The sequence below is a fragment of the Procambarus clarkii genome, chromosome 22, assembly GCF_040958095.1.
Source record: "Procambarus clarkii isolate CNS0578487 chromosome 22, FALCON_Pclarkii_2.0, whole genome shotgun sequence".
In the NCBI taxonomy this organism is placed as follows: Eukaryota; Metazoa; Arthropoda; class Malacostraca; order Decapoda; family Cambaridae; genus Procambarus; species Procambarus clarkii.
The window spans coordinates 19,514,266-19,542,187 of record NC_091171.1 but is presented as its reverse complement, the minus strand read 5'-3'; the positions used below and the strand labels follow the sequence as shown (position 1 = coordinate 19,542,187).

The 27,922-nt window shown below is 41.3% G+C and overlaps 1 protein-coding gene across 1 annotated transcript; it reads right to left on the bottom strand.

Annotated features, from left to right (window-relative positions):
* Positions 1–175: 175 nt before the first annotated feature.
* Chd64 (calponin 3) lies at positions 176–22,723 on the bottom strand. The gene is made up of 4 exons (XM_045741554.1): positions 22,567–22,723; positions 9,351–9,487; positions 5,819–6,023; positions 176–1,120 (listed from the first exon to the last, which is right to left on the bottom strand). Exons 1-4 carry the CDS (start codon positions 22,612–22,614, stop codon positions 950–952), a joined length of 561 nt encoding a protein of 186 aa, XP_045597510.1. The 5' UTR covers positions 22,615–22,723; the 3' UTR covers positions 176–949.
* Positions 22,724–27,922: the final 5,199 nt, after the last annotated feature.

Here is a 27,922-nt window from a genome sequence, read left to right as displayed (position 1 = left end):
TGCAGTCGAGACTGTCATTCTCGGGTTGGCCTTCACAGCCACAGCAGGCGCTGCATCCAACTACACTACAACAGCTAGACACCCAGGGCACAACTCCATAACCCCACGGGATTGACGGATGCCTACTACTACTATTTGTGGCTTATATTTTATTTTATGACAGAGAAACTACTCATTAGTAAATAATTTTATTTTTCGTATAAAATTTATGAACTTGGAATGTGATAGCACATGAAGAATGAATGATTAGAATTAAACAATTCATAATCATTCATTAGAAAATAAGAATTCAATTATTTTCAAAGAATGACAAAACGAGATTCAGAACTATTATAACCATACATGACTGAACGAGTCTTAGAGGGGAGAGGGGAAGGATGAAAGCTATCTACCAAATAAATCATAAATTATTAAATATAATCTGTAAACATTATTTATGTGCTCTGGCAAATACCTGTTGCTATTCAGTAATAACAAAAGCCAAGAAATTCCATTAACATACTGTACTATACATTATTTATTGTCTCCACGATGGATTCGAAATTCTATTCACATATTAAGATAAAGACTTCTAACTTTAAATGCTATGGCTAGTGTTAAATACTGCTAACCATTTAGGTTGTATTGGGGCCCTTGAATATTAAAACTAATTATTGGAATCTTAAATTTATCTTCAAAAAATGCAATAAAATCAATATACTAATATTTGCAATGCACAAAATTTATCCTTTTTCCTCAAGAGTCATTAATACAGATTCACTAACAATTTTCCCCAAAGCCATACAATCAGCATTGGAAAGTTTCTTAACGATGACGGGTCAACTGGCAATAACCTGAACAAAGTCTCTCACACACACACTTCTTATACTATGTACTTCACAATTATGCATTCCATCAACCATAAAATTAGTTTTTAATTGGTGAAAATTTTTTGTAAGTGGAATTGCCTTTACATATGACGAGTGTTGCCAAAAGACATTCCAGCCTGGTTTGCTCCCTTATTTGAGCCATACTGAAGGCTGATCACTGTATCAGAGGCTCTGAGCTGCTCTTCACTAAACTGTCTAACATTTTTCTCTGCTTCCTTGGGACCAATTGAAGGCTTATCAAACTGGGCACCCTGAAATACAATTCAAAAGGTTTAAAAATGTACAAAGGATATTTTATGTGGGTTTCAAAATATATAAACACATACATCAAACCCATCTTTAACTTTCTTGGGATTGGTAGGCACAAGAAAGGAACACAGCAAAAAAAAGTTTAAGATTAAACAATTAAATAAAAATGGCACTTCTATTAATTACACAATTTACAACACTACCAATAAACAAGAGCCTAAATGATCTAGACATCTTCACTTCATGAGATCTGGGTGTACAGCGGTGTTTATGCAGTTATGTAAAGTACAGAATAACCAAATACATTCGTTCTCCTTTTGCAAACGAACTGCACCAGGCCTTTGGCCATTACCACGTCCCATTTATTGTCCCCACACTTGCTTTCTTCCTCCCCACTTATTCACTATGTCCACAGTTACGACCCTGGGTTCTTTAGTTGGAAACCAGAGGTCAAAACTGAACTAAATAAACTACCTTGTAGTAGTGGACACGCTTGTCGACGTGTAATTGTTCGTATCTTCCCTGCCAGACGCAAGACAATTCTTGTTGCTCACAAAGCATTCAGACTCTTGAGCTTGTTGTGGATTAAGTAACTGTTATAAGATCCCCACCCCCCCCCCCCCACTCCTATTTTACCCTCAAATTCAATCTAGACTTTCCCAGCACATATTTGCTTAACATGGCACAAACCGATTTCAAGATGCTCTCCTCATTCTTGCAATTTATTATGGAGACGAGTCCCAATAACGTGGCTGAAATATGTTGACCAAACTAAACACTAGAAAGTGAAGGGACGACGACGTTTCGGTCCGTCCTGGACCATTCTCAAGTCGATTGTGATGAGGGAAGGAGTTAAAAGGCAATAAATAGGCAAGAGAGAGGCGAGAAGAAAATCTTAAGAGGAAGAAGAGCAATGCAAAAGGTATGAAAGGTAAGGTGAAATAAAGGGTATAATAATAGGAATAATTTGAGCCGATTCAACAAGACAGCATCTGTGTAGAGTAGAGGCAAGAAAGATTATTTTGCAGAAAGACCAATCAATAGGATGATTAGAATCCCTAACATGACAGAAGAGAGCATTGTTTGTGTCTGCAGACTTAACACTTGTGTTCTTCAAGTCTGTCATTAAGTGCACAGTCAGTGTCACCAAAGTATTAGAGAGGACAAGACGAACAGGAAATAGAGTAGACACCAGCAGCATTAGAAGCAGGAGCAGGTGGAAGCAGGAGGAGCAGTGTGAACTAGATTGCTACGAAGTGTGTTAGTTTGTCGAAAGGCGAGCTTTATGTCAAGATGACGAAAGGTTTAAGTAAAACTTTTGAGTTCAGATATGAAAGGAAGGCAGAGCACAGTGCTACTAGTGTTGGAAGCAGGTTTAGGGTGAAAGAAATTTCGTTTAGCTTGAGAGTAGGCACAGTTGATAAAAAGCAAAGGGTAACCTAGGCGAGAGAATGATTTGTAGATAAAAGCAATTTCAGAATCAAGACACCGAGGGTCTCTGATGCGTAGAGCGCGGAGGAAGAGAGATGAGGACACTTTTCTTAACAGAAGGAGGATTGTAGAGAAAACGGGAATGTACATGCCACGATGCATGGGTTTGCAGTAGACATAAAAAGAGAACCCAGAGCTGTGAACGTCAAGAAAAGGGAGGAGGGAATTATATTCCCATTCGATTAGATTTCACGACAAAACATTGTCGTCCCTTCACTTCGTAGTGTGTGGTTTGGTCAACATTTATTATGGAGTTTCTCAATTTATGAAGTTTCATTTCTTTATTCTCAACACCACACATGCCCCACAGATTATATAGTTTTTAATGCTATAGCTTTATTGAAGTGCAGTGGTCAGAGCAGTTAATTCACAACCAGAAAGGCCCCAGGTTTGACTAGTGCAGGACAGATGTTTTGGCAAATTATCTTTAATCTGTTCACCTAGTAAATATACATCTGGGAGCTAGGTAACTAATATGGGGTAGCATCTTTAAGGTCAGTCAGTTACCGACTTATTGGGACCTCATTAAGCCTAATTACCTTCCTGTCCCCTTACAATAGAAAACTAGATCACCGTCTTGCAACCAACAAGAATCTGTACTACCATTCCTTCAAGCTGCCCTCTGGCTGCTTATATTCCCACCATTTTCTAACCAGGTCTTACCTTTTTCCCTACTGTATTCTGAACTTGTACTGCACAAATTATTAACACATCCTGTGTTCTTATTTCACATTAACTTTCATCTCTACAACATCATATTTGTCATTCAATACCATACTTGGTAGTACAGTTGGGTTCATTCAACTTGCAATTGAGAATCCCAGGTAGGACAGAAATACTTGGGCACATTCCTTTCTCCTAATGTCTGTTCACCTAGCAGGTTATAGGTACCCAGGAGTTATTCAACTGGTGCGGGATTCCATCCTAAGCAAGGTCGGTAGTTTGATCTTGGGGATGGCCTCGATACAAACCTAACATATATACTGTATACACATACAGGCTGCCTGCCCCTGACAAAACCAATGATTAATTATTATTCACTTACAGTGCTGTCTTAATTATTCAAATAAACTGCTACCTCCAGATGTTTGGAGTAATCAAACAAAATATCCAGAGAATTCCTTTCTGCAATTTTTCTTATTGATGTTTACTTTAATATACACTGGCTAAAGAAAAAAAAACTTAATGGTGTTTTAATAGTAATGTACCATTTTAGGAAATTATTTAATTGTGTAAGTTATAAACTTTCCTAAGCCACTGAACAGATAATACAAAACCCATCACTGTATTGATTCATACTTAACTTTTCACAGCATTTAGCAAAACAGACAACTGCATACATGTAATACATGTTCAAAAGACCTGTCATGTGCTCTTACACCTTGCAACGTTACATACTTTCACAAAAAGGCGTTGATGCAGTTATATCCACGCATCACATCTTCCACCACAGGCGACCCCCCCCCCCTTGTTCACTTTTAACAATTCTCCTTAAATACCTTTAAAATTCTAATCACTATCCTGCCATATACCTTACTTTACTATCTAGTAGTCAACCCATCCTCCGAATTTACAGTACGATTTAAAACTAAGTGTAATGAGTACGTTTCCTTACAGTCATACATGGTACATAATTGCACCTACGGGGCTGTTACATTTACCTCCCCATTTATTCTCCTCGTTTTCTGTTAAGACACTCAGAATTTTAGAACGACTAAGTTCAAATACTACAGTACTGTATATACAAATTTTAAATATCAGGAATTTTTTCAGTTTTATTAAACAAGAGATTTTATACAAAATTTGAAAATATCCCGAGATACTTTACAATTTATTGATATATTTAAATTTTGTTAGTTTTATAAAGCTGTAATATCAATGTAGCTATAGGTTAAGTACTAATTGTAATTAAAAAGCAATAAAATGCTTATCTTCAAGCACTAAGACGGTCAGATAAGGTCGTGGTTTTCTATTTAGCTTTCCAGGTAAACTCAAATATTCAATGTATATTTGACAGTACAGGTACGATTTAATACTAAGTGAAAATAAGTACAATTCCTGACTGCTATGAATAGTACATAATTGCACTTTTGTGCTGTTACATTTACTTCCCCATTTTTGGAGGACGGGCTGCTAGTAGTACAGTACAATAGGTTTTTTTTTCTCCAATTATCTGGTACAGTGCCACTATCCCTCTATGCCAACTTTCAAATTCTAACACATTCCATTTTTGGTTCAGCCTCTACATTTAACCATACCCACACACACACACACACACACACACACACACACACACACGGTATAAGCACCACCTGCATCTTTAGAGAATATCAGTTACCATTAAACAGTCTCCCTGTTGCACTTATACTGTACTTTAAAAACCTTTCCATTGTCACACATTTTTGGTCCCCATAACAATAATCATTTCACGTTATGAGTATCATATGAATTATTATCTTTGGCTGCTTCAAATAAACCCATACATTCTCACCTGTATCACTTGGTGCACATGCAGTAACCACCATCTTTACGGTTACAAACTATCTCGCACACAATCACCTTTAATTAGGTACAAGTTTTTTTCATTATTCCATGCCACTATTTTCATACACTCCATTCATTCATATTTCCTTCATTCTTATTCTTTTAACATACATTCCTCTCATTTCCTTTTCCCTATATCTTGCATGGATCTAGCACATCAAACTTTCCTACTCTAAAAAAACCATTCCCACTTCCACGTTCTTATTCCCGATTTAACCTCCGCCTCCTAGGATACAATTGCTACATGCTATTCTTTTACATTTAATTTTAATTCATTGTGTCGGCAAACAGGCTGGCAATGTATACACACACATACATTAGGCTTATATTTAGGTCCCTCGAGGTTCAAATTACTGACCCACCCCAGGATGCAACTCCACAACAAGGAGACTAACTACTGGGTACCTATTTACTGCTAAGTAAACAGATGCACTAGGTAATAGGAAATGCACCTAACCCTTTCTGTCTTACTTGGGATTCAAACCAGGACTTCGCAATTGTGAGTAAAGAAATTACCCGACTATTTGTCGGGCATTTGACAATGTAGAACTTTAATAGCCTAGCTGTTTAATGCATTTCTCATTTGACACGTCGACACGCTCTAATATATTACACTAAAATAGTGCAATAGAAATTACCAAAGCAGATTAATCTATAACCCTTACCTTCCTTCCAAGTGACTGAATGCAAATGACAACAGAATTAAGATTTTGGCGCTCCCACAGGTCAACAGTCTGGAATGTCTCTTGGGAGGGGACGCCACAAGCCTTGGCACCATCCACAAACTGGTTTATATTTTCCATACACTTGAATGCCATGGAGGATTTCTGAATCTTCTTTATTTGTCCAGGCTTCAGGGCATTAATTACTCTGAAAAAAAGAAGCAAATAAAAACTTAAAAAGCTTCAGTAAATTAAAATAATCTATTTATATTTCCAAAGTAAAAATAAGAGTAAATTGCTAGCACATACAACAATCATACCCAAGCTTGAGAAGGGAAACCCAAACTTGGGAAAGGAAAGGGGGGGGGAAAAGGGGATTTTTTATAACTTCTGCTAAGACTACAGGACAATAATAAAAATCAACACACTTAAATTAGACTGGCAAAGATATCTAGTGACATGCTCACTACTGGGCATATTATATAGATACTCAAGGAGTCTATGAGAGTTTTAAAAATGAACCATTTCTTATTCAATTTGAACCCTATTCCATTTTGTACAGCCCTACAGTAAGGGCTACACAAAATTGGATAAGAATAAAAACCTGTACAGTAATTCTGTCAGTTTCTAAACCATCTGCAAATTTGTGCTAAATTTGCTATTTTGATAAATCCTTTGAAAAGGTAGCACATGAAAGACTGGCAAGGAAATTACAGGCACATGGAATACATGGTAGAATACTAGAATGTATAAAGCAATGGTTAAAACAAAAAAAAATGGTCATGGTAAATGGGAATGAATCTAACCCGAGAAATGAGGTAAGTGGAGCACCACGGGGGGTGGGGGAGGGGGGGGGGTGTTCTCATTTTGGGCCCAACCCATTTTGTTATATAATTTACATCTATGACAAGAAAATTATGCCCTCTTGCATGTGGGGCATAGCAACCCATGCTACAAACTTCCAAATTAATAACATTACAGCATATTGATGAAGAAAAGGATCTTAAGTCAAAATCCACCACTCATTAATATGTGCACAACAGGTAGGAGCAGCAGTCAAAATAGTTAACTCCTTGGAATAATCAAGCATATCCTTGACCAAGTCAAACAAGGTAGTGATTCAACTGTATAAATCTCCAGTGAGCCCCCCCCCCCCTTTCGATTACTGTATCCAAGCACGGAGACCTCATCTTTAGAAGGACTTGGCTCCTCTGGAGAAAGTGAAACCCCAGGCAACAAAAATCATTCCAGAGCCAAGTCAACTCTCACATTAGGAACAACTGAGGGCCAAAGGGCTAAAAACCTTGCAAACTAGGCATGACAGGGCAGATCTTATTGAAAATTAAAATACATACAGTACTGAACAATTTGGAGGCTGTTGATCCAGACAATTTCTTCAAAAGGTCAGATATAACACAAACAAGGAGTAACAGTTTCAAGCTCAACAAGCCACAATGTAGGACTGAGAACAGAAGATGTGTTTTCACCCATAGGGTTAACCCATGGAACCACCTACCTGCCGAAGCCGTAACTGCCAAAACTGTTACATTTTAAAATCCATCTTTAAAAGACAAGGACAATTAGGGGGGGGGGGGGACTTGACAAGCTGCCAGCTTCCTGCTCTCATTGTAAGGCAAGAGATTGGGCTAATAAATTAAAACATTTCCACCCTAAAGAATTACACTTACCCCATTATCACCGAGACACACAGACAAGCACAGACAGGGAGACACAGACAAACATCCCTCACATTATTTATAAGAAAGTAAGAACGGGTTTTGTTAGTTGTACTCTAAGAGTACGGCTTCCAACCTCGTGCCTTACAACCTTGTGGCTATTAATGTTAGTGGGCTTCAGGTAAATTCAGGTAAATTATTAATCTCAATCATGTTAGCTCAAGACTCGAGCTGCTAAGCATATTAGTAGATTTTCATAGGATAGGGTTGTGATCCTGTTATGGATAGTACACAAGACGTATATATACACTATTGTATATGTAGTAGTGTTTCTAGCAGTAAGAAAGCCATCACAATATAACTTCACAGTAGTATCTCTGAAGGAATGACTAGTCCTAACTGCTTTTTCACATGTAATGTTTGTAGATTTGCAAGGCTGTGGGCATCAAGAATGAAAAATCACTGAAGCAATGGAGCGACTCAAAGCTGTATTCTGTTGATTCCCAGACACCTGTTCTACCCAACTTGTTGGCTGTTGTACCATTATAGCCCAAGCCAGAACTACTCCGTTGCCTCAAAATGATTTTCATTTATATATCACATCACTAATATCTTCCAAGAATGACCGTGTTTGCAAGAAATGAGTACCAGTTTTCAAAGCTTATTGCTTAAGTGTTAATTTATTTTATACATGATGAGCCCTATGTTCACCTGTCCAATTTCGCTGCTATTGATGCAACATGAATCAGCAGAATTTACAGCGTGTAGGACTATACACCCAACCTCTTATACAAACAACTAGGGAAAATTTCCAAAGTGGTCATCATCTATAGGAAGTGAATGATTAACGAACACCTTGGTGCCAAGATTAGCTTCCGAGGTAGGGTGCATTCACAGTCCATATATTATTCTGTATGTCATATGTTCTCGTGTACCTTTATTCAGGACCCTTGTCTCCCTCCCACATTCTTTTTAATTAGCAGGGTCAAACTAATGTTAAGTTAGGATACCAATTTGTATGAAAAGGTAGATTTCATTATGACCTAACTCGCTTATTTGGGCCATTTGCAAGACTTGGCATTGCATTGACAAGAATGCAACTGCCCCTTTGTTTATGTATATAGTGTAAATAAACTACTACTACCTTTAGTGTTTAGACTAAGTAATACATCTTCCTTTTTGCATATATCTTTGATCCCTTGCTACTGACCCATTGCTACTCTGAATAAATGTTGACAAACTGTTGTGGGCCAAACCCCTCCTCCAGACTTATTTCGGGACGCATGTCCTAAATACACAGTAATAGTACTGACCACTGTGCCTTGGGCAAGATTCCCCTTTGGGTTTAATCATGCACCAAGAGGAACAAGGTTTCTTGCGTTCAAGATGTTTTGTGCTCAGGCAATCACTTTAAATCTTTACACTAATAGTTTTCCGGCAGAGTAATTGTACACACATCATGGGAAAGCTGATGGTCAACATTCAGTGCCTATTAATATTTGTTACAACCAAGAAAAGGCAAAATCTGGACATCTTTTAGCAATATCAACACTAGAACCATTGATAAAGCTCATTACCATTAATTTATAGCTCAAATAATTTGAAAGCAGTTAAGTTTTAGGTACAGCATGGCATCATGCAAGGTAGGTAGATATGGTTTGGCTTGTGCTCTAAAGTCTACCACTGGGACAACGTCAATTAGCATTGTCACTACAATGTGTCAACAGAACTTTCTTGTACCTATTACATATTAAACCAGCCATATTAATGAGATTAACTTTAGATATTTAAAAGTTGGTAGATTTATTTAATTTTAAACCTTGAATACAATGGTATAAAAAAATTGTCACTGAACTTACTCGCAAAGCAATTGCCCATCCTTCAGAACTTCATAAAAATTGTCTGCAGCTCCTGACTTGTCAAAATCTTGCCCAGTAATGGTAGCAATCCACTCCAAGCACTCTGCTGCCTGATCCTCATTGTACTTTGCCTCAACCTGAAAAGATTAATACATTAAAGTTCTCTGCCTAATTCATACCACTTTCAGTGGTATGGTTGAGAAGTGGTTCTCTACCACTTCATAATCTAATCTGTGTATCTATGTATTTACGTATGTAGGTTAGCTTAGCATTTTAAAAGCACCGAATCACCTTCTGTGGTTGAGCGTTCAATAAACCCTTGAACTGTATGTTTAACACTTCTCTAACCCTGTCCATGGAGGACAGAAGAAAATATATATGCTGGTTAGCATTGTAAATGTGTGGCCACGTCTGTGGTAGAAAAATAATAAAAAAAAAAATTCATAATCAATACAACGAAATACAACAAAAACTAACTTTTATCTAGTAGTTTTGAAAAAATACAAACGAAAACTAAATACTGTACTGTATTTGCTTGTATATCGATGCAAGATTTTTGTTCACCACCACCAAAAATAGTACAATAATTTTTATTCAAAAGAGTGCGTGTACAAAGAATATAAAAGTAAAACAATTGTAGGGATAGGAGTTACACGTTACTCTATTACACAATGTTTCGGGCATAAACAAATAATTTACATTAAATTTTTTAAAGATATAAAGGGGTAAACACTTAACCAAACATACATAGCATTTAAATTCACAAAATCATTTTGTTTCCTTTACAATACCATTTTATCATCACTTACTATGTATGAAACATACTTACAAATTATCCTTGAAAAACACAGTACTGTACAGTAGTCAATACTTTGACTACAGTTTGCCATTTCTTCCCTATACTGTACTCTTCTATAGATTAGAAAAAAAAAATGTTCTTTAATATTTGCACACAGAAAAAGACATGCTTATTCCAGTGGTACTACTACTACTAAAACAGTAAAATCTTATCAATCTAAAAACTAAAGAAAACCAGTATTGTAGTCCATTTTTTAATAATACCATATTGTCTATTTAACTATACCAAGCAATAAACCTTTTCATGACAAAAACCAACTAGTTAGCAGTTTTGTAAAAATGTACCATATAATCACCGATATGTACAGTACTTTGACAGCCCAGTGTATCTTCTTACCATATACCGATGATGACACTAAGACGCTAGTACTCTCTAGAGTGGAGCACTGCTGCACAATGACAGCCCCTTTCAAAGCTGGAGAAATTGCTGACCTGGAGTGTGCAGAGATCCTTTACTGCTAGAATCCACCCAGTAAAACATCTAAACTACTGGGACCGACTAAAGGGCCAAAATCTGTATTCTCTTGAGCGCAGGCGAGAGAGATACATAATAATCTATACGTGGAAAATATTAGAGGGGCTGGTCCCAAACCTGCACACAGAAATACCACCACATGAGACTAGGAGGCATGGCAGGATGTGTAGAATACCCCCATTGAAAAGCAGAGGGGCAACAGGTACTCAGAGAGAACTATCAACACCAGAGGCCCGAGACTCTTCAACAGGCTTCCACTACACATAAGGGGCATAACTAGCTGACCACTCACAGTGTTCAAGAGAGAACTGGACAAGCACCTTCAAAGGATACCTGATCAACCAGGCTGCGAGCCACCATGTCAAACAGCCTGGTTGACCAGTTCAGCAACGAGGAGGCCTGGTCAACGACCGGGCCGTGGGGACGCTAAGCCCCGGAAAAACTCCAAGGTAAGGTTCTCCAAAGCAACCATGTTTTTATAAAAGATGTCTTCCAGGCTTGAATACTGTACAATCCAAATGGGGGCACACCAGAGATTTAAACATTTGAATAACACCTTTTCCTTAAAGTCAAAAGTATGCTCTATTATTTTTTATGGTTTGGTCACTTTTTTTACTGCCTCTGTTAAGAGGTACAAGGTACACTTTTACACCTTTCAGCAAATGATGGATTCTGACTTCAAGGTCCTTTTCTTCAATCTGCTGCAAGGTAATGTTAATTTGGTAGTTGTGATGTAGGTTGTTATGCCCCACATGTCAGGTCTTTCACTTCCCACTTCACCATAAATTTTAGTGCCATCTTTAGGGTCCAAATAACACAGTCTGGTTCAATCTCTACTCACAATCGAGAAATCCAGGATCAAATCCCAGATGGGACAGAACCAGTTGGGCACATTTCCTATCTAATGCCCTGTTCACCTTTCAGTTAATGTGTACCCAGGAGTTAGTCAGCTTGTTGTAGGGTTGCATCTTGGGGAGGGTCAGTAATTCGACCCTGGGGGAGGGGACCTCTATAGAAGCCTAACATACTGTATGCGTAAACTGACTGCCTGTCCCGCAACACAGGACGGCCTTCTCTCAGGTAGGCTATATAGCCGTTATGTCCCGCAACACAATGAATTATTAGTAAAATTTGATGTGGTTTGTAATATTTTCCTCTATAGATATCACTGATGTACATGACGAAAAGGGTTTGCTTCAACATGGACCCTTGAAGTACCCCACTCACTACATTTCTTCAGTTAGATTCATTCCTGTTTAGCACGACCCTTTGTTTTGTATTTTTAACCATTATTTTATCCATTCTACTATTCAACCATTTATTCCATGTCCCTGTAATTTCCTTGCTAGTCTCGTGAGGTATTTTATCAAAAGTCTTAGCAAAGTCTGTACTACATCTACTGAAGTACTGTAGTAGAACTAACAAAAAGGAGAGCAGTAATCGAGGCAAGGTAAAATTTGAGAAGTGTCACTAGTGGAGTAACCACTGGGTTCAGTTCTTGCACCAGTAATGCTCATTGACTATAAACGATCTACCAGAAGGAACAACTATATGAACATGAACAAATCCACAAGGGCCGTAATGAGGGTTCAAACCTACGTCCGGGATGATCCCAGATGCGCCTTAGTCGACTGCGCCACGACGTGGTCAAAAGAATTGCAACAGAGAGTGCTACTGCCCTCACACGGATCCCACAGCCTCTCCGAGACACAAACTGGGGTTTTACACAATTTACCCATGCACCAGGGCTCTGTCAACCAGAGGTTCTACCTCTTTGCCCATGACCAGGTTGTAGAGCAGTCGACTAAGGCGTGTCTGGAATCATCTCTGAAGTAAGGTTCGAACCCTCATCAAGGCCCTTGAGGATTTGTTCATGTTCATATACACACAAATCACAATAGCATGATACATCAAATGAACTATTTCTGTGTATATGAACATGAGCAAATTCTCAAGGGCCGTGATGAGGGTTCAAACCTACGTTCGGGATGATCCCAGATGCATCTTAGTCGATTGCTAAGCCCTTGATTGGCCACGGGCCCTCATCACGGCCCTTGTGGATTTGTTCATTTGATGTATCACGCTATTGTGATTTGTGTGTATATGAACATGTTTACCAATGACGCTAAGCTACTTGGAAAGAAACTTAAGACAATTGTCTTGCCCTTCAAGAAGACTTAAGTGAAGCAACACTTCACAAATTCAATGGGAATAAATGCTACGTTATGGAAAGTTGAATAGAAGAAAATAGGCCCCACACCCTATCAAGTGATTTTTTTTAAAGAATTCTGATAAGGAACGATTTTGGGATGGTTCTGGGTAGAACCATTCCGTCACCTGACGACCAGAAACACTGAGGCCGGCATGCTATGCTTTCTAACTTTTATAACCTCCAAGCACATAGATGGCAAAATCAAGAAATTGTTCACAACGTTTGCGAGGTCAGAATTAGAATATGCAGAGGTTGTATATGGGGGATGGGGGGATTGAGACAGACAGACAGAGACAGAGACAGACACAGAAAATTTACCGTTTTTATTTTTTGTCAGTAATAAACATTACAAGGGGGTGTGCTTTCATTGTACAATATAACTACAATTATTTTTCCATATGAACGATAAAGATATTTTAGTCATTATTTAAGTGTTGCGTGTTGTCAGTACCATGAGGTCTGTTAATAATAATTATCGAGGTTCCCATATGGGTCACAAGTAGTCTGGTACCTATTTACCACTTGGTGCACAAGTTGTCAGAAATCAAACCCAAAAAAGCTAACAAATTTTTGCTTAGTTTCACATCTGCAGTATTTCGTACTTTTCTGCTTACTGTTGTGAGAGTAACGTCAACTATCTGGCCAGATTTCGCAGCAGCAGCTTTTCTATATTAAATATGCAGGTCGTTAGTATGATAATATTCTAGCGTTGTCATCGGCGGCGGCGGTGTACAAGTTTCAGGAGCACAAGGGATCAGGAACTATACCCTAAACATCTTAGCTAAGCAAACTAAAATTGCAACCATTGGCAGTCAATACATACAACCGATGTCATAATTAAGATTTCGGCTAATGCAGTCTTATTTGGTATATTTTGAGTAACAATCATTGGCCGCCAAGTTTAATGTACCCAATTTTCTTACCAGAGTGGTAGCACAAAAGCAGTAGATGCCACAAAAGCAGAAATCAGAGCACACACACTGTGCCTCAACTGAATACTTTTCCTATGTTGACTGGACCACACACTAGAAGGTGAAGGGACGATGACGTTTCGGTTCGTCCTGGACCATTCTCAAGTCGATTGTGATGAAGATTGACGATTGATGAAGATTCTTTCTTCTCTCTTTTGTTCTTTGGTTTTCTTTACGTTCCCTTACTATCCTCTTCTTATTCCTATTACTATCTCTTTCTCATTCGGTGGTTATAATAGAAGCTGCCTCGTATGGGCCAATAGGCCCTCTGCAGTTCCTACTACTATCTCCTCTACTACACTTTGCTCACCTCTCTAGCCTATTTGTTGCCTGTCTCTACTTCCTCATCACACCATTTAGTCCGGGAGACATCTACCGTCACGTGGGGTGCAGTTGCGCCTCCACAGATCTCCAGTATCATCTTTTGATTCTGGTAATGGCTCAAAAGGGCCACCACTTACGGGCTATTCATGCCCGTGCCACCTCTTGGGTGGCTTAATCTTCATCAATCAATCAATTCCTCATCACCACGGGAGACATCTCCCGTCATGCAGGGTGCAGTCGAACCTCCACAGATCTCCAGTATCAGCTCTTGATACTAGAGATGGCTCAAAAGGGCTACCACTTACGGGCTATTCATGCCCGTGTCACCTGGGTGGCTTAATCTTCATCAATCAATCATTCCTTATCACAATCTACTCGAGAATGGTCCAGGACGGACCGAAACGTCGTCGTCCCTTCACCTTCTATTCTTCAGCCACGTTATTGTGACTCATCGCCTGCATACTTTTCCTATCAACTAATGAAGTACTATACTATGGCTCTGGTCAAACGCGACAATTTTACCACAGTTCGTGTGTATAAATTGTACTTATTGGTAAACCTTTCCATAAGAAAAGACAAACTGAGTACTTGCACGTCATAACGTTAGAACTTGCACGTTCGTCGGCTTAACAAAACAGATAAGCATTGCGCGTCATTCCAAACCCGGATCTGCTGCACCTAATCACTAGTTGCCAGCGTTTGCCAGCTTTTACACAATTATTAAAATTCGGCACATTTGACTGCTCTGCACACCAGTCGTCTTATAATTCCTATATGGCTTATTCTGGTTTTATTTGTAAAACGTGCATTCAAATTCAACACTTATCGTGAGCCTAGCCAGGGGTTAAAAATGAGCAGTTGCCAGATTGCTGCCGTCCCATACGGCATCGTTCAGAGCCGGTACCGTCTTAGCAACAGTGGTGACTTCATGGTCTTTCAGAGGTCACGCGGCTAGGGACCCCGCACACTGTGTGAACGTCTGTGTAACCTCACCTCCAAGTTACCCAACGGGATGTAGCGGTAAACACGCATTTCACAGCCCACAAACGCATGTGGTATTAAAAGACTTGGATACTCTATAACATATAGAAATACATGTACCCGTGTATGGTACTTTAGTATAATATAAAATGCATACCACCTCTCACAGCGGCAGGGTATGTGAGGCCTCCTCCCCCTATAACCCAGGGGCAGGGGATGGGAGGGGATCCCCCCCCCCCAGACCCCCCAACGGCAGGGGATGCAAAGCCTCTCCCCCCCAAACCCCGACACTAATCGGCAGGGAATGCGATGCCCCCCCCCCTCCTCCCGGACACCCAGCGGCATGGGATGCAATGCCTCCCCATTTTTTTCCCTTTGGGAGTAAAGAGGAAGGAGAGGCTTAGGCGAAGGGAAGTTTAGAAGTGGGAAATACAGCGAGATGAAAGCAGGCGGGCTGTCCGCCTTGCTGACACGATGTGTGGGTGTTGGCAGCCAAGCTAAGCTTGCTCCCTCTTGTCAGGTAGCTTTGAGTGTGTGAGAAGTTCTTTGCATGTGTTTCTCCATATATGGATGTCTATAGATGAATACTGTGTAGCATTCATATACACACACTCCGATGCTTCCGCACATGTTCTCTTTAAGGCTCTTTATTTTATTATTTAGCGAGTTATGAAAGCAGGCGGGCTGTCCGCCTTGCTGACACGATGTGTGGGTGTTGGCAACTAAGCTAAGCTTGCTCTCTCTTGTCAGGGAGCTGTGAGAACGTTGTACCAACTTGTGCAGGTAGAAATAAACTAGAGTGGAGCCCCTTAACACCTGTGTACACGAGCAGGTTGGGTCCCGGCAATGAACTGAAGCAAAAGGTAATCCCACACACACCTGTCAACTTTATTATAGTTCTAACACATTTTAAATATTTTAAATCTTTTCGAGGCGAGTGAAAGTTAATAAATGTAGGCTTCTACTGCATTAATCAATGGATTAGGCCCATCTCTACGGAAATTGCAAATGGTGCTCCACTGAACTTTCTATGGCACTGCTTTAATGCACAACATTCAAAACGAAGGATAAGATTTTGTATGTTTGGCGGAAAGGAATGGGGAGGGTGTCTATTGTATAGTAATAGATTACTGTATAAATTAGCTCAGGCTGGGTCTGGTTAATTCCTGAAAGTGGTAACCGCTTGTGGCAATAAATACCTCATTTTTCATACACGGAACACTTAAGGCTGTAAATAGACTGTACATGTCCAACCTAGTTCCTCATAACAAGCTTACCTAAAATGAATTTTGCTACATTTCTATGCCAATACAACAGTTTATTTTATAGATGGTCTCCTTAATGAGGCAAATGCAGTGTTTGCAGCCCTAACTGAAACTCACAAAAGGACTACCATGATGGTGAAATATGGATCTCAGATTACAATCTTTTCAGATGTAACAGGAAACACCGACTACTGGGTGGGGTCAGCCTCTACATCAAAGACGCTCATCTGTACTGAGCTGCTAAACACCACAAATTATATGGTGGAAGTGCTGATAATCAAAATAGAGATCCTAAATGCAGTTATTGTCCTAGTATACAAGTCACCGGAGGCAAATCCTCAGCAGTTTAAAGACCAACTAATGAAAATAGAACACTGCTTGGAAAACCTCACAAATCCAGCCCCGAACATCATCCTGCTTGGGGACTTTAACCTACGACACCTGAAATGGAAGCACCTGGCCAATACAGTAATATCAAAGAATACCAGGAAGTAGCCTAAATGAACAGGCACATGCAAATGACCTGCTACGGATGTGCGACAGGTTTGCCTTAAACCAGCAAATAGTAGAACTAACTAGGAAGGAGAACACGCTGGACCTTATTTTCACCAATAATGATAAATTGATCAGGAACAATGATTACAAATACCTGTTACTCAGTTCACAACTTAATTCAATTGAAGTTCTGACAAGCATGGGGAACAGACCTTCAAAACCATTCCCGATGGAGGAGATTTCAGCAAATTCAGCAAATTTCAGCAAATTAACAGTCTCCGTGGTGTAGTGGTAAGACACTCGCCTGGCGTTCCGCGAGCGCTGTCATGGGTTCGTATCCTGGCCGGGGAGGATTTACTGGGCGCAATTCCTTAACTGTAGCCTCTGTTTAACGCAACAGTAAAATGTGTACTTGGATGAAAAAACGATTCTTCGCGGCAGGGGATCGTATTCCAGGGACCTGCCCGAAACGCTACGCGTACTAGTGGCTGTACAAGACTGTAACAACTCTTGTATATATAAAAAAATTCAACTTCAATAATAAACAGAAACTGGGAGCAAATAAACCAGGACTTCACAGAAATAAACTGGGAAGAACAGCTAGAAAATGCAAACCTGAACCAGTGCGTGGAAAAAAAATAAGCTCAGTAGCACTAGAAACTTGTTCAAACCGCATACTCCTAATAAAAAAAAAAAAGGAGATGCAGATTGGAACGGGAACGTCGTTCCCTCTATAGGCGAAGAAAATGAATCGCAGAACAACTTGAGAATCGCACCCTATCTCAAGAACGGTGAAGAAGGTTAGGTAGAGATATAGAAACAATTGAACTCTAGTTACAAGAATCATACAAAATCCAGGAGAGGCAGAGAGCAAAAGGCCATCAGTGAAAGAGAAATCCGAAATATTTTTTCCTCGTATGCAAAATCAAGATCAAAAACCATTAGTATCGGGCCCCTGCGAAAGGGAGATGGAACTTTCACCGATGACAACAAAGAAATGAGCGAGTTACTGAGGAAGCAGTACGACTGTTTTCAGAGAGCCACTAAACACACTAAGATTGAGAACCCAAATAAATTTTTCATGGATGATACCAACATCAAATCATATATCAGACGTCACCCTATCCCCACTAGATTTTGAAGAAGCCATAAACAGTATGCTTATGTACTCTGCACCAGGCCCGGATTCTTGGAACTCCATATTCATCAAGAACTGTAAAAAACCACTATCGCAGGCCCTTCACATTCTTTGGAGACAAAGCCTAGATACTGGCGTTATTCCCGACATACTAAAAACAGTAGAGATAGCACCACTCCATAAAGGTTGGAAATAAGGCAGAGGCAAAAAATTACAGACCGATAGCACTAACATCGCACATTATAAAAGTCTTTGAGTGCGCGCTAAGTAGTAAGATCACAAAATATATGGAATCACAGCATCTCCATAACCCCGGACAACATGGTTTCAGAACAGGGCACTCTTGCCTGTCACAGTTGCTGGACCACTATGACATGGCATTAGATGCCATGGAAGACAAACAAAATGTTGATGTAATTTACACAGATTTCGCAAAAGCCTTTGACAAATGTGACCATGGTGTTATTGCACATAAAATGCGCTCAAAAGGAATTACCGGAAAAATAAGCAGATGGATCTATAATTTCCTGAGTAACAGAACCCAATGTGTAATAGTCAAAATAAAATCCAGCCCATCAACCGTGAAGAGCTCAGTTCCCCAGGGTACTCCAGTACTTTTTCTCATTCTCATATCGGACATAGACAAGGACACAATCTATAGCACTGTATCATCCTTTGCAGATGACACGGATTTATATGAGTAGGCAACAGAGGACACGGCAAACCTCCAATCAGATGTAGATCAAGTTTTTCTGTGGGCTACAGAAAATAATATGGTGTTTAACGAAGACAAGTTCCAGCTCAGGCGCTACGGAAAAAAAATGAAATATAAAAACGGAAACCACGTACAAAACTCAGGCAAATCATAACATAGAACGAAAAGGCAATGTAAAGGATCTGGGTGTACTCATGTCGGAAGACCTTACCTTTAAAGAACACAAAGTAGCCGTCACAACTGCAAGAAAAATGACAGGTTGAATAACAAACTTTTCACACTAGAGATGATATACCGATGATACTTTTCAAAACGCTTGTGCTCTCTAGAGTGGAGTACTGCTGCACAATGACAGCCCCCTTTCAAAGCTGGAGAAATTGCCGACCTGGAGAGCGTGCAAAGATCCTTTTCTGCTAGAATCCATTCAGTAAGATATCTAAACTACTGGGACCGACTAAAGAGCCTAAATCTATTCCCTTGAGCGCAGGCGGAAGAGATACATAATAATTTACACGAGGAAACTAAAGTAAGTGCTGGTCCCAAACCTGCACACAGAAATATCACACGAGATCAGGAGGCATGGCAGGATGTGCAGAATAACCCCCGTTGAAAAGCAGAGGTGCAACGGGTACTCAGAACTCATCAACATCAGACGCCCGAGACTGTTCAACACGCTTCCACTACTCATAAGGGGCATAAATGGCAGACCCCTCAGTGTTCAAGAGAACTGGATAAACACCTCCAAATGATACCTGATTAATCAGGCTGTGATTCGTACGTCAGACTGCGAGCAGCCGCGTGCAACAACCTGGTTGATCAGTCCAGCAACCAGGAGGCCTGGTCGACGACCGGGCCGCGGGGACGCTAAGCCCCGGAAGCACCTCAAGGTAACCATTTGCGAATAATCTTTCCACTATTGCTCAGTGGTTTAGTAGATGGGGGTTCATAATCAACTAAAGAGTAAAAACTGTAAATGCGACCGGCAGAGCAAGAGTCAAAAGGCGCAGAGCAATGTGGGGCAAGACACGGTGACAGCTAGTGGACGTATAATTTAATTAGGGTTAACAGTTTGTCCATATAGGCCTACATAATCTTGTTGCACACCACTCATTGATAAGATGTTACAAGGGGTACCGCAGGCAACCTAAATTAATATTTCCCCATAATAAATTATATTATGAACAAAGAAAAAAACAGTTACCACTTACACCAGTTCATAACTTATCTTTCGAGTTTGTCATAATGTATTCTATGGTCTCCATCCTAATGACGCCTGTATTTTAGGGATAATTCCCCGAATAATTTCTAGGTATACACCCATGGGCGCAACAACCTACTTAACCTACCCCTACTTAAATCTCTGAATATGTTAGACATTAAGTCACTGCACATTCTCTCATGTGTATTATACATATATAAAACGCTAAACTATAATGCCAATCCTGATCTCAAAAGCTTCATAGAAGGTTGTATCAGAACCCATGAGCATCACACCAGAAATAAATACAGTTTTGATATTCCTAGAGTACGACTTAATCAAACTAGAAATGCTCTACAAATCAAGGGGCCCAGAATGTGGAATGACCTTCCCAACCATGTTAAAGACTGTACCTCTCTCAACCAGTTTAAGTTAAAAGCGAAGCTATACCTAATAAATTCCCTGTAACCTACCTTACCCTTCTATTGTCAACCAATGTCTGTTTTTTTCTTTAAAGAGCGCTGTTTGTCGACATAATTGTATTTGTGCTGCTTTTTCATCTATGTTTTCATTCTACTCATTATGCTCAATTAGTATTAAGCTTGTCATTTAAGTTTATCATGCCCGAAACGCTTTGCGTAATAGTGGCTTTAGGCATTGTATGTACTAGCTCTACCTACAAGTCAACCAATCCTTGTAAAAATTTATTGTATGTATGTACCTTACCTAAATAAAATTGTATTGTATTGTAACCCGGCCTGTATGGAAGAATGCCTCGCTACACCTTAGAGAACAGGGGCGCTCCGTATCCACCTCCCCGAGCGGGACCTGCCACGCCCACCTGCTTCAACACCCTGCCACGCCTACCTACACTACCTAACCCGAGAATACACTCCTAACACGTGTTACGGCCTCAGTTTGATAAACTGAGTAACAATCAACACAAGCGAGCACATCAACTAGATTATCAAAACTGCAAAATGCGTTGTTTAGCTCAACGTATTTCAGGGTTTAGCACCTCAGCTAGCCCATTATGTGCAGGTAATACCAGCATTATCCTCACTTTAATAAGACTATCAAAATCCTCAGATTAGGCAAAATTGTAATTAATTTTGTCAATAAAGATGTTAATAATATAAAGTGTTTAACCCTACCTACTACCACTCTTAAGACTGGTATGGGGTGCACAATGAAGCAAACCCCCCAACGATTCAAGCACTAGTGTGTGAAGTGGGGCTCCTGAAGCAGTCACATCTTGTTTGGGTGGGAGAGCACGGATTAGTTGGACAACCTATTAGCTGGGAATATTCAGTGCTGAGACGGACACCACCACAGCGTAAGCTACATTAACGGAATTCTCTTACACATTTACAGCTTTACGAGTGTACACGCCGTCAGCAGCACCCGCGACCCGGCCACCAGGGAGCTGACAGCCACCGTCAGCAGCACCCGGCCACCAGGGAGCTGACAGCCACCGTCAGCAGCACCCGGCCACCAGGGAGCTGACAGCCACCGTCAGCAGCACCCGGCCACCGTCAGCAGCACCCGGCCACCAGGGAGCTGACAGCCACCGTCAGCAGCACCCGGCCACCAGGGAGCTGACAGCCACCGTCAGCAGCACCCGGCCACCGTCAGCAGCACCCGGCCACCAGGGAGCTGACAGCCACCGTCAGCAGCACCCGGCCACCAGGGAGCTGACAGCCACCGTCAGCAGCACCCGGCCACCAGGGAGCTGACAGCCACCGTCAGCAGCACCCGGCCACCAGGGAGCTGACAGCCACCGTCAGCAGCACCCGGCCACCAGGGAGCTGACAGCCACCGTCAGCAGCACCCGGCCACCAGGGAGCTGACAGCCACCGTCAGCAGCACCCGGCCACCAGGGAGCTGACAGCCACCGTCAGCAGCACCCGGCCACCAGGGAGCTGACAGCCACCGTCAGCAGCACCCGGCCACCAGGGAGCTGACAGCCACCGTCAGCAGCACCCGGCCACCAGGGAGCTGACAGCCACCGTCAGCAGCACCCGGCCACCAGGGAGCTGACAGCCACCGTCAGCAGCACCCGGCCACCAGGGAGCTGACAGCCACCGTCAGCAGCACCCGGCCACCAGGGAGCTGACAGCCACCGTCAGCAGCACCCGGCCACCAGGGAGCTGACAGCCACCGTCAGCAGCACCCGGCCACCAGGGAGCTGACAGCCACCGTCAGCAGCACCCGGCCACCAGGGAGCTGACAGCCACCGTCAGCAGCACCCGGCCACCAGGGAGCTGACAGCCACCGTCAGCAGCACCCGGCCACCAGGGAGCTGACAGCCACCGTCAGCAGCACCCGGCCACCAGGGAGCTGACAGCCACCGTCAGCAGCACCCGGCCACCAGGGAGCTGACAGCCACCGTCAGCAGCACCCGGCCACCAGGGAGCTGACAGCCACCGTCAGCACCACAACCTACGTCAGGACATTTTCAAACGCGCCTCCAGGCGGTCTCGCACCAGCATCGAGGATAAGACATGGGATCAATACTACCAACTCCGATTATCAAATATTTTCTGACGTGATCTTCGGGTCTCGAGGCTCACTAACATCTTACCTTGGACTGAGCCTCAGCGGCAAGTCCTGACTTAGTAGCACGGCTCATAATGCAGTAGTGGGAGGAGAGAGTACGACACTGCGTGTATGCACACTGAAGGTCTGGGGGCAACTGATGGTGAGCGGCCGCGACTCGCCCTTTTACCTCACACTACGCGAACGCTCATTGGCTGCCGCTGACGTCATTTTTATTTTTTTTTCTTAGTTAATGTGACTTATTTATATATGTTGCCGGATACGCATTAAATTACACACAAATGTTGACAAATGCTGCTGTCGTTCCCTATAAAGTGTACTCATCACCAAGTAGTGATCATACGGGCCACATGCAGACGTCCCGCTGCCGCACAATAAATAGCCTTGACAAATATAATCTAATATATCTAGAGGTTATCTTGAGATGATTTCGGGGACTTAGCGTCCCCGCGGCCCGGTCCTCGACCAGACCTCCTGTTTGTTACACATCCCCAGGAAGCAGCCCGTAGAAGCTGTCCAACTCCCAGGTACCTGTTTACTGCTAGGCGAACAGAGGCATCAGGGTGAAAGAAACTCTGCCTCCGCCGGGGATCGAACACGGAACCTTAGGACTACGAATCCCGAGCGCTGTCTACTCAGTCGTCAGGCCCCTAAGGCTAATATAGTAATTATATTAGGAGAAAATACTTATTTCTTGGATTAAACAACGAAAGACTTTCTTCTATTGATATATCCAGATAATATATGAGATGGTTATAGGTACTGAAACTGTTCTTTCTACGGTATATTACCGATTTATATAACAACAACTATTTATATTATTACGAGGCGCTACCCGGCGTTGCCCGGGTCTGTGTGTATCCAGCCATCTATTCATCTTTCCATAAATATGTCAGTTCATCTACCCACCTCTCCTTCTATCCATACATTGTACATCTATCTATCCCTCCGCCCTATCTCTATCCAACTGTCTATCAATCTATCTATACATCCAGCTATCTATGCATGTATCTGTCTGTCTGTCCGTCTATCCATCCATCTATCCATCCATCTATCAATCCATCTATCCTTCCATCTTTCTATCCATCCATCTACTTATCTACCCATCTACTCAGCTAACTCTCCATTCATCCATCTAAGTCCTCCCCACTTCTCCCCAACTCCCGCCCCTCCGCCCCCCACTCCTCGCCCTTCACACTCACCCCTCCCTCCCTCCCTCCCTCCCTCCCTCCCTTCCCTCGTACCCCTTTTCCCATCACCCAGTCCCTCCCCCCATCACCCAGTCCCTCCCCCCATCACCCAATCCCTCCATCACCCCCTCCATTACCCATTCCCTCCCCATCACCCAGTCCCTCCCCCCATCACCCAGTCCTTCCATCAACCCACCATTACCCATTCCCTTCCCATCACCCAGTCCCTCCATCACCCCCCCCCCATTACCCATTCCCTTCCCATCACTCACTCCCTCCCCCATCTCCCAGTCCCCCCCTCCCCCAGCGGCTTAGCCCCTCTTTCGTAAAATATTACGTAATGGTAAGGAGGAATAAAACTACTTTATGTGTTTAAGGAAATAATTTTTTCTGATGGTGAAAAAGTCTTGGGTCACCTCCCCAATATTTCTCAGTTGACCAGCATTGTATCCGTGAGAAATGGATGATGGGGGGGGGGAGGGAGGGAATAATTAATAATACGTCTTACATCATTTAACTTCGGCCTACCCCGACCAGCCTATGTTCGTCCCCAACCCCAGAACATATATCATGCCAATTTTGGTAAGGTCAGCTATGTCTGGCCTCCAACTTTGAACAGACACACATTCTCTCCTATTATATAGAAAATCATTATTATTATTATTATTATTATTATTATTATCAAAGAATACATTGTCTAGCTATATACATATACACATAATACAAATGTACACATACACTCAATCTCCCACAACACACTTCCCACAACACACACAAACTCCCCAACACACAACCTTGCTCAACACTCATTGTTGAGTTAGGTTAGGCTAGTTTGGGTTAAGTTGGATAAAGTTAGGAAGGTTTTAAGTCCGTTAAGTTTTGGGTCCACTGTGACTTGTATGCGAACAGAAGTGTCAGGGTTCGTATACCAGAGGCTGGAGCTCGTCGACACATAACTATGGTATGATATTATCACGTGAGTGACGACACACTATCACACAGGGGCGAAATAGATTAGATTAACTCAGTGGGAATCATGCTGAACTGATTTGCTTTTCACAGCAGCTGATTGAAGATACGAGCTCGTAATGGATGTGATATAAATGACATGCGTGTAAATGTGTGAAAAGTATATACTAAAGGAGTGATATAATTAACATATATTAAATCTAAGACAGAAAGAAGCTAACTGGCAGCTTAAATATGTTGCAAAGGGGAGGAAATTAAATATAAAAAGACCTCATTTATAAGAGACATGACTACCAGTTACAATCGGGGGATCCCTGGTTCGATTCCCTTGAGGGACAGAAATGGTTGAGCACGTTTCCTTCACCTAATGCCTCTGTTCACCTAGCAGTAAATAGGAATAGGAGTTAGGCAAATGTTGTGAGATTGCATACCGGGAGGCAGGTGTTCGGCCCTGGAGACCTCGATACAAGCCTAAAGTATATAATAAATTTTCTCGGGGACAGGAAGGCTGTGTATATAAGTAATATAGGTTTAAATCTAGGTCCCAACTCCACACCCCCACCCGACTGGCTTCCAGTCCCCAACAACGGGAATTACTGTATTATTATAACGAAATTTCAGAAAATAATAAACGGAATCCTAGTGAATAATTTAATATTGTGATAAGTTAGACGTAAGAGGCGTCACGCAGAGACTAACGGTGGACAACAGTTGTGCTGAAACACGAAGAAATGCCCCAAATCTTAGTTAAAATTCTAGTTTGTATTTGATACTGAAGAATCATTTGAGGAGAGGAAACATGGGAACTAACAAGCTCTTACAACAAATGGAGAAAAGTTATTCGAGTGATAAAGTTATTTCAAACATTATCAATAAATAAAGTACCAAGACAATAACAAATATCCTACTTGTTATGAGAATGTGTTGAAGAACTAAGCTGTCCCCTCCAGACAGTCTTCAACACTTCCCTGCTGGAAGGAAGAATACCAACAATAACGAAGACATGAATAGATTAAAAATATTGAAGGAAATGAGAAACTGAATTCTCACTTTCTCATTATCAATATTCTCTCTGGTATTGAGCAAAATACCTAGGAGAATCACAAGGGAAATGGGGATAAAGAATGTGCAAAGTCTTTCCAGTCCCTTTGAACTCCAAAGTAATCTGGAGTCTGGTATAGAAAATTATGTGCGTGGAATGTGATGCACATAGTTTAATGGGCATCAAACTCACTGTTTTCATGACAATGATCGATATTCATGACAATGTTTCAAGAAAGTGATGGATGAGCAAAGTGCATACTGACGAATCTGAAAGTTCATGTGCCACATTGAAAGCAAATTTGGAAAATAACAAATATTGTCATAACTTAGGCTCCTCAGCTGGATGAAACATTTCCTTAATGAGTGGTCAATACGACCAGCAGTGAGCAGACAATATTCATTATAGAGAAAAGTTCCAGGTGGAGTAACCAAACTATTGTTGTAAGCGCCACATGTGTTTCTAGTGTATATACATGACTTAACGCAATAAACCACTATATGAGCATGTTTGTTGATGACTATAAAATAGGTAGAGAAACTTAGAATCAGGAAGATTGTGTCTTACAGTAAGTCGTGTATGGGATGCTCGGTTGGAGAACAAAATGACTTGAGGTACTGAGTGTAGACAAGCGCCTGGTGCACAGACTGGGGGATTCTAAACCCTTCGAGACAAGCAGAGGATCTAAGAACAACGACAAATACCAAATTGAATTACACACACACAGAAATCACAATAGCGTAATGCATCATGCTGTTTAAGGCAGCGTCTGGGATCCTCTCGGACGTAGGTTCGAACCCTCGTCACGGTCCTTGTGGATTTGTTCATTTACCAAACTGAAGTTATCTCGAGCTTCCATACAATGCTGGCACGCTTTAGGATGACATTCATATGTATATGAATGGATAAGTTATAAGTAACGTATTTGTACCATTCACCAGACTAAAGTTGAATATGGAGAGTTGGTGTGTTGTGTTCACCTGAAGGAACACATCACCGGTGAAGTGAACCGTAAACAAGGTGAGTATACAACTGTAGAAGACAGCAGAAGACACCACACCTTTTATAAGTGCATCAAGAACTATGAAAAATGTGGATAATGGTCATTTTATAACTGAATCTGCATGTATGAGGACCAGACAACATTCTGTGCCATCCCGCAGATGCTGACCTAGTAACTGCTGTGTTCTGATATCACCTTCACATCTATATTGTTGTAAATCTAATTGTTTATTTGTGCGAGATTCTGTGAGACGTTGGTGTCTGTATTTCTGCTACTGGTTGACACTTGTTGCCTCTTCATCTGCAGCATTATGTCCTAATATTCCTCGAGGACTTGGTACATAGTAATAAATATTTGTAATTCTTGTTGCTTTAGTACTGAATGTTGGTGATCAGTTTGAGTGTTGCTCCGTGCGTGCTTTTGTTGTAAACTGCCTCGAGGCGCAGCTCGGGGCTCACCTGTTGCGGTGATTCGTGTGTGCACCATAGAGGAAGTATTGAGTAGGGTCTCATGCCTGAGAAAGTATGCTCTACTTTTTGTCATCGCTACTCTAAAAACATATTTATTTATTTATTTATTTATTTATTTATTTATTTATTTATTTATTTATTTATTTATTTATTTATGCATATACAAGAATGTACATAAGGAATGTGAGGATACAAATATGGTAATTACAGTCTTGTAAAGCCACTAGCACGCGCAGCGTTTCGGGCAGGTCCTTAATCTAAGAAAATTTTAAGGAGGTAAATACTTGCAAAATTTATAGACAAAAAAATGATAACAGTTACATGAAATTAAAAAAAAGAAGATGAGAGAAAATTGTAGGTACATAGGTAGCTAAGATTGATTGCAATGACAGCTTGAATGGTAGTTGACAACAAATTGGTAGGCACAATACAGCAGAAACAATATAAGATTGATTGCAATGACAGCTTGAATGGTAGTTGACAAAAATTGGTAGTCACAATGCAGCATATGGCTAGCACATAAAAGAAGACAGCAATGAACACAATGATAAGGTTGTTTGATATTACATAAAAATTAGGAGATTGGGTAACACTAGATACAGAGCAAATTTAAAGCTCAGTGTAGGAAACTAAGAAGATGAAGTTAGGTACTTTTTGGTTTTGCTTTTAAATAAGGCAAAAGTTTTACAGTTTTTCAATTCACTAGG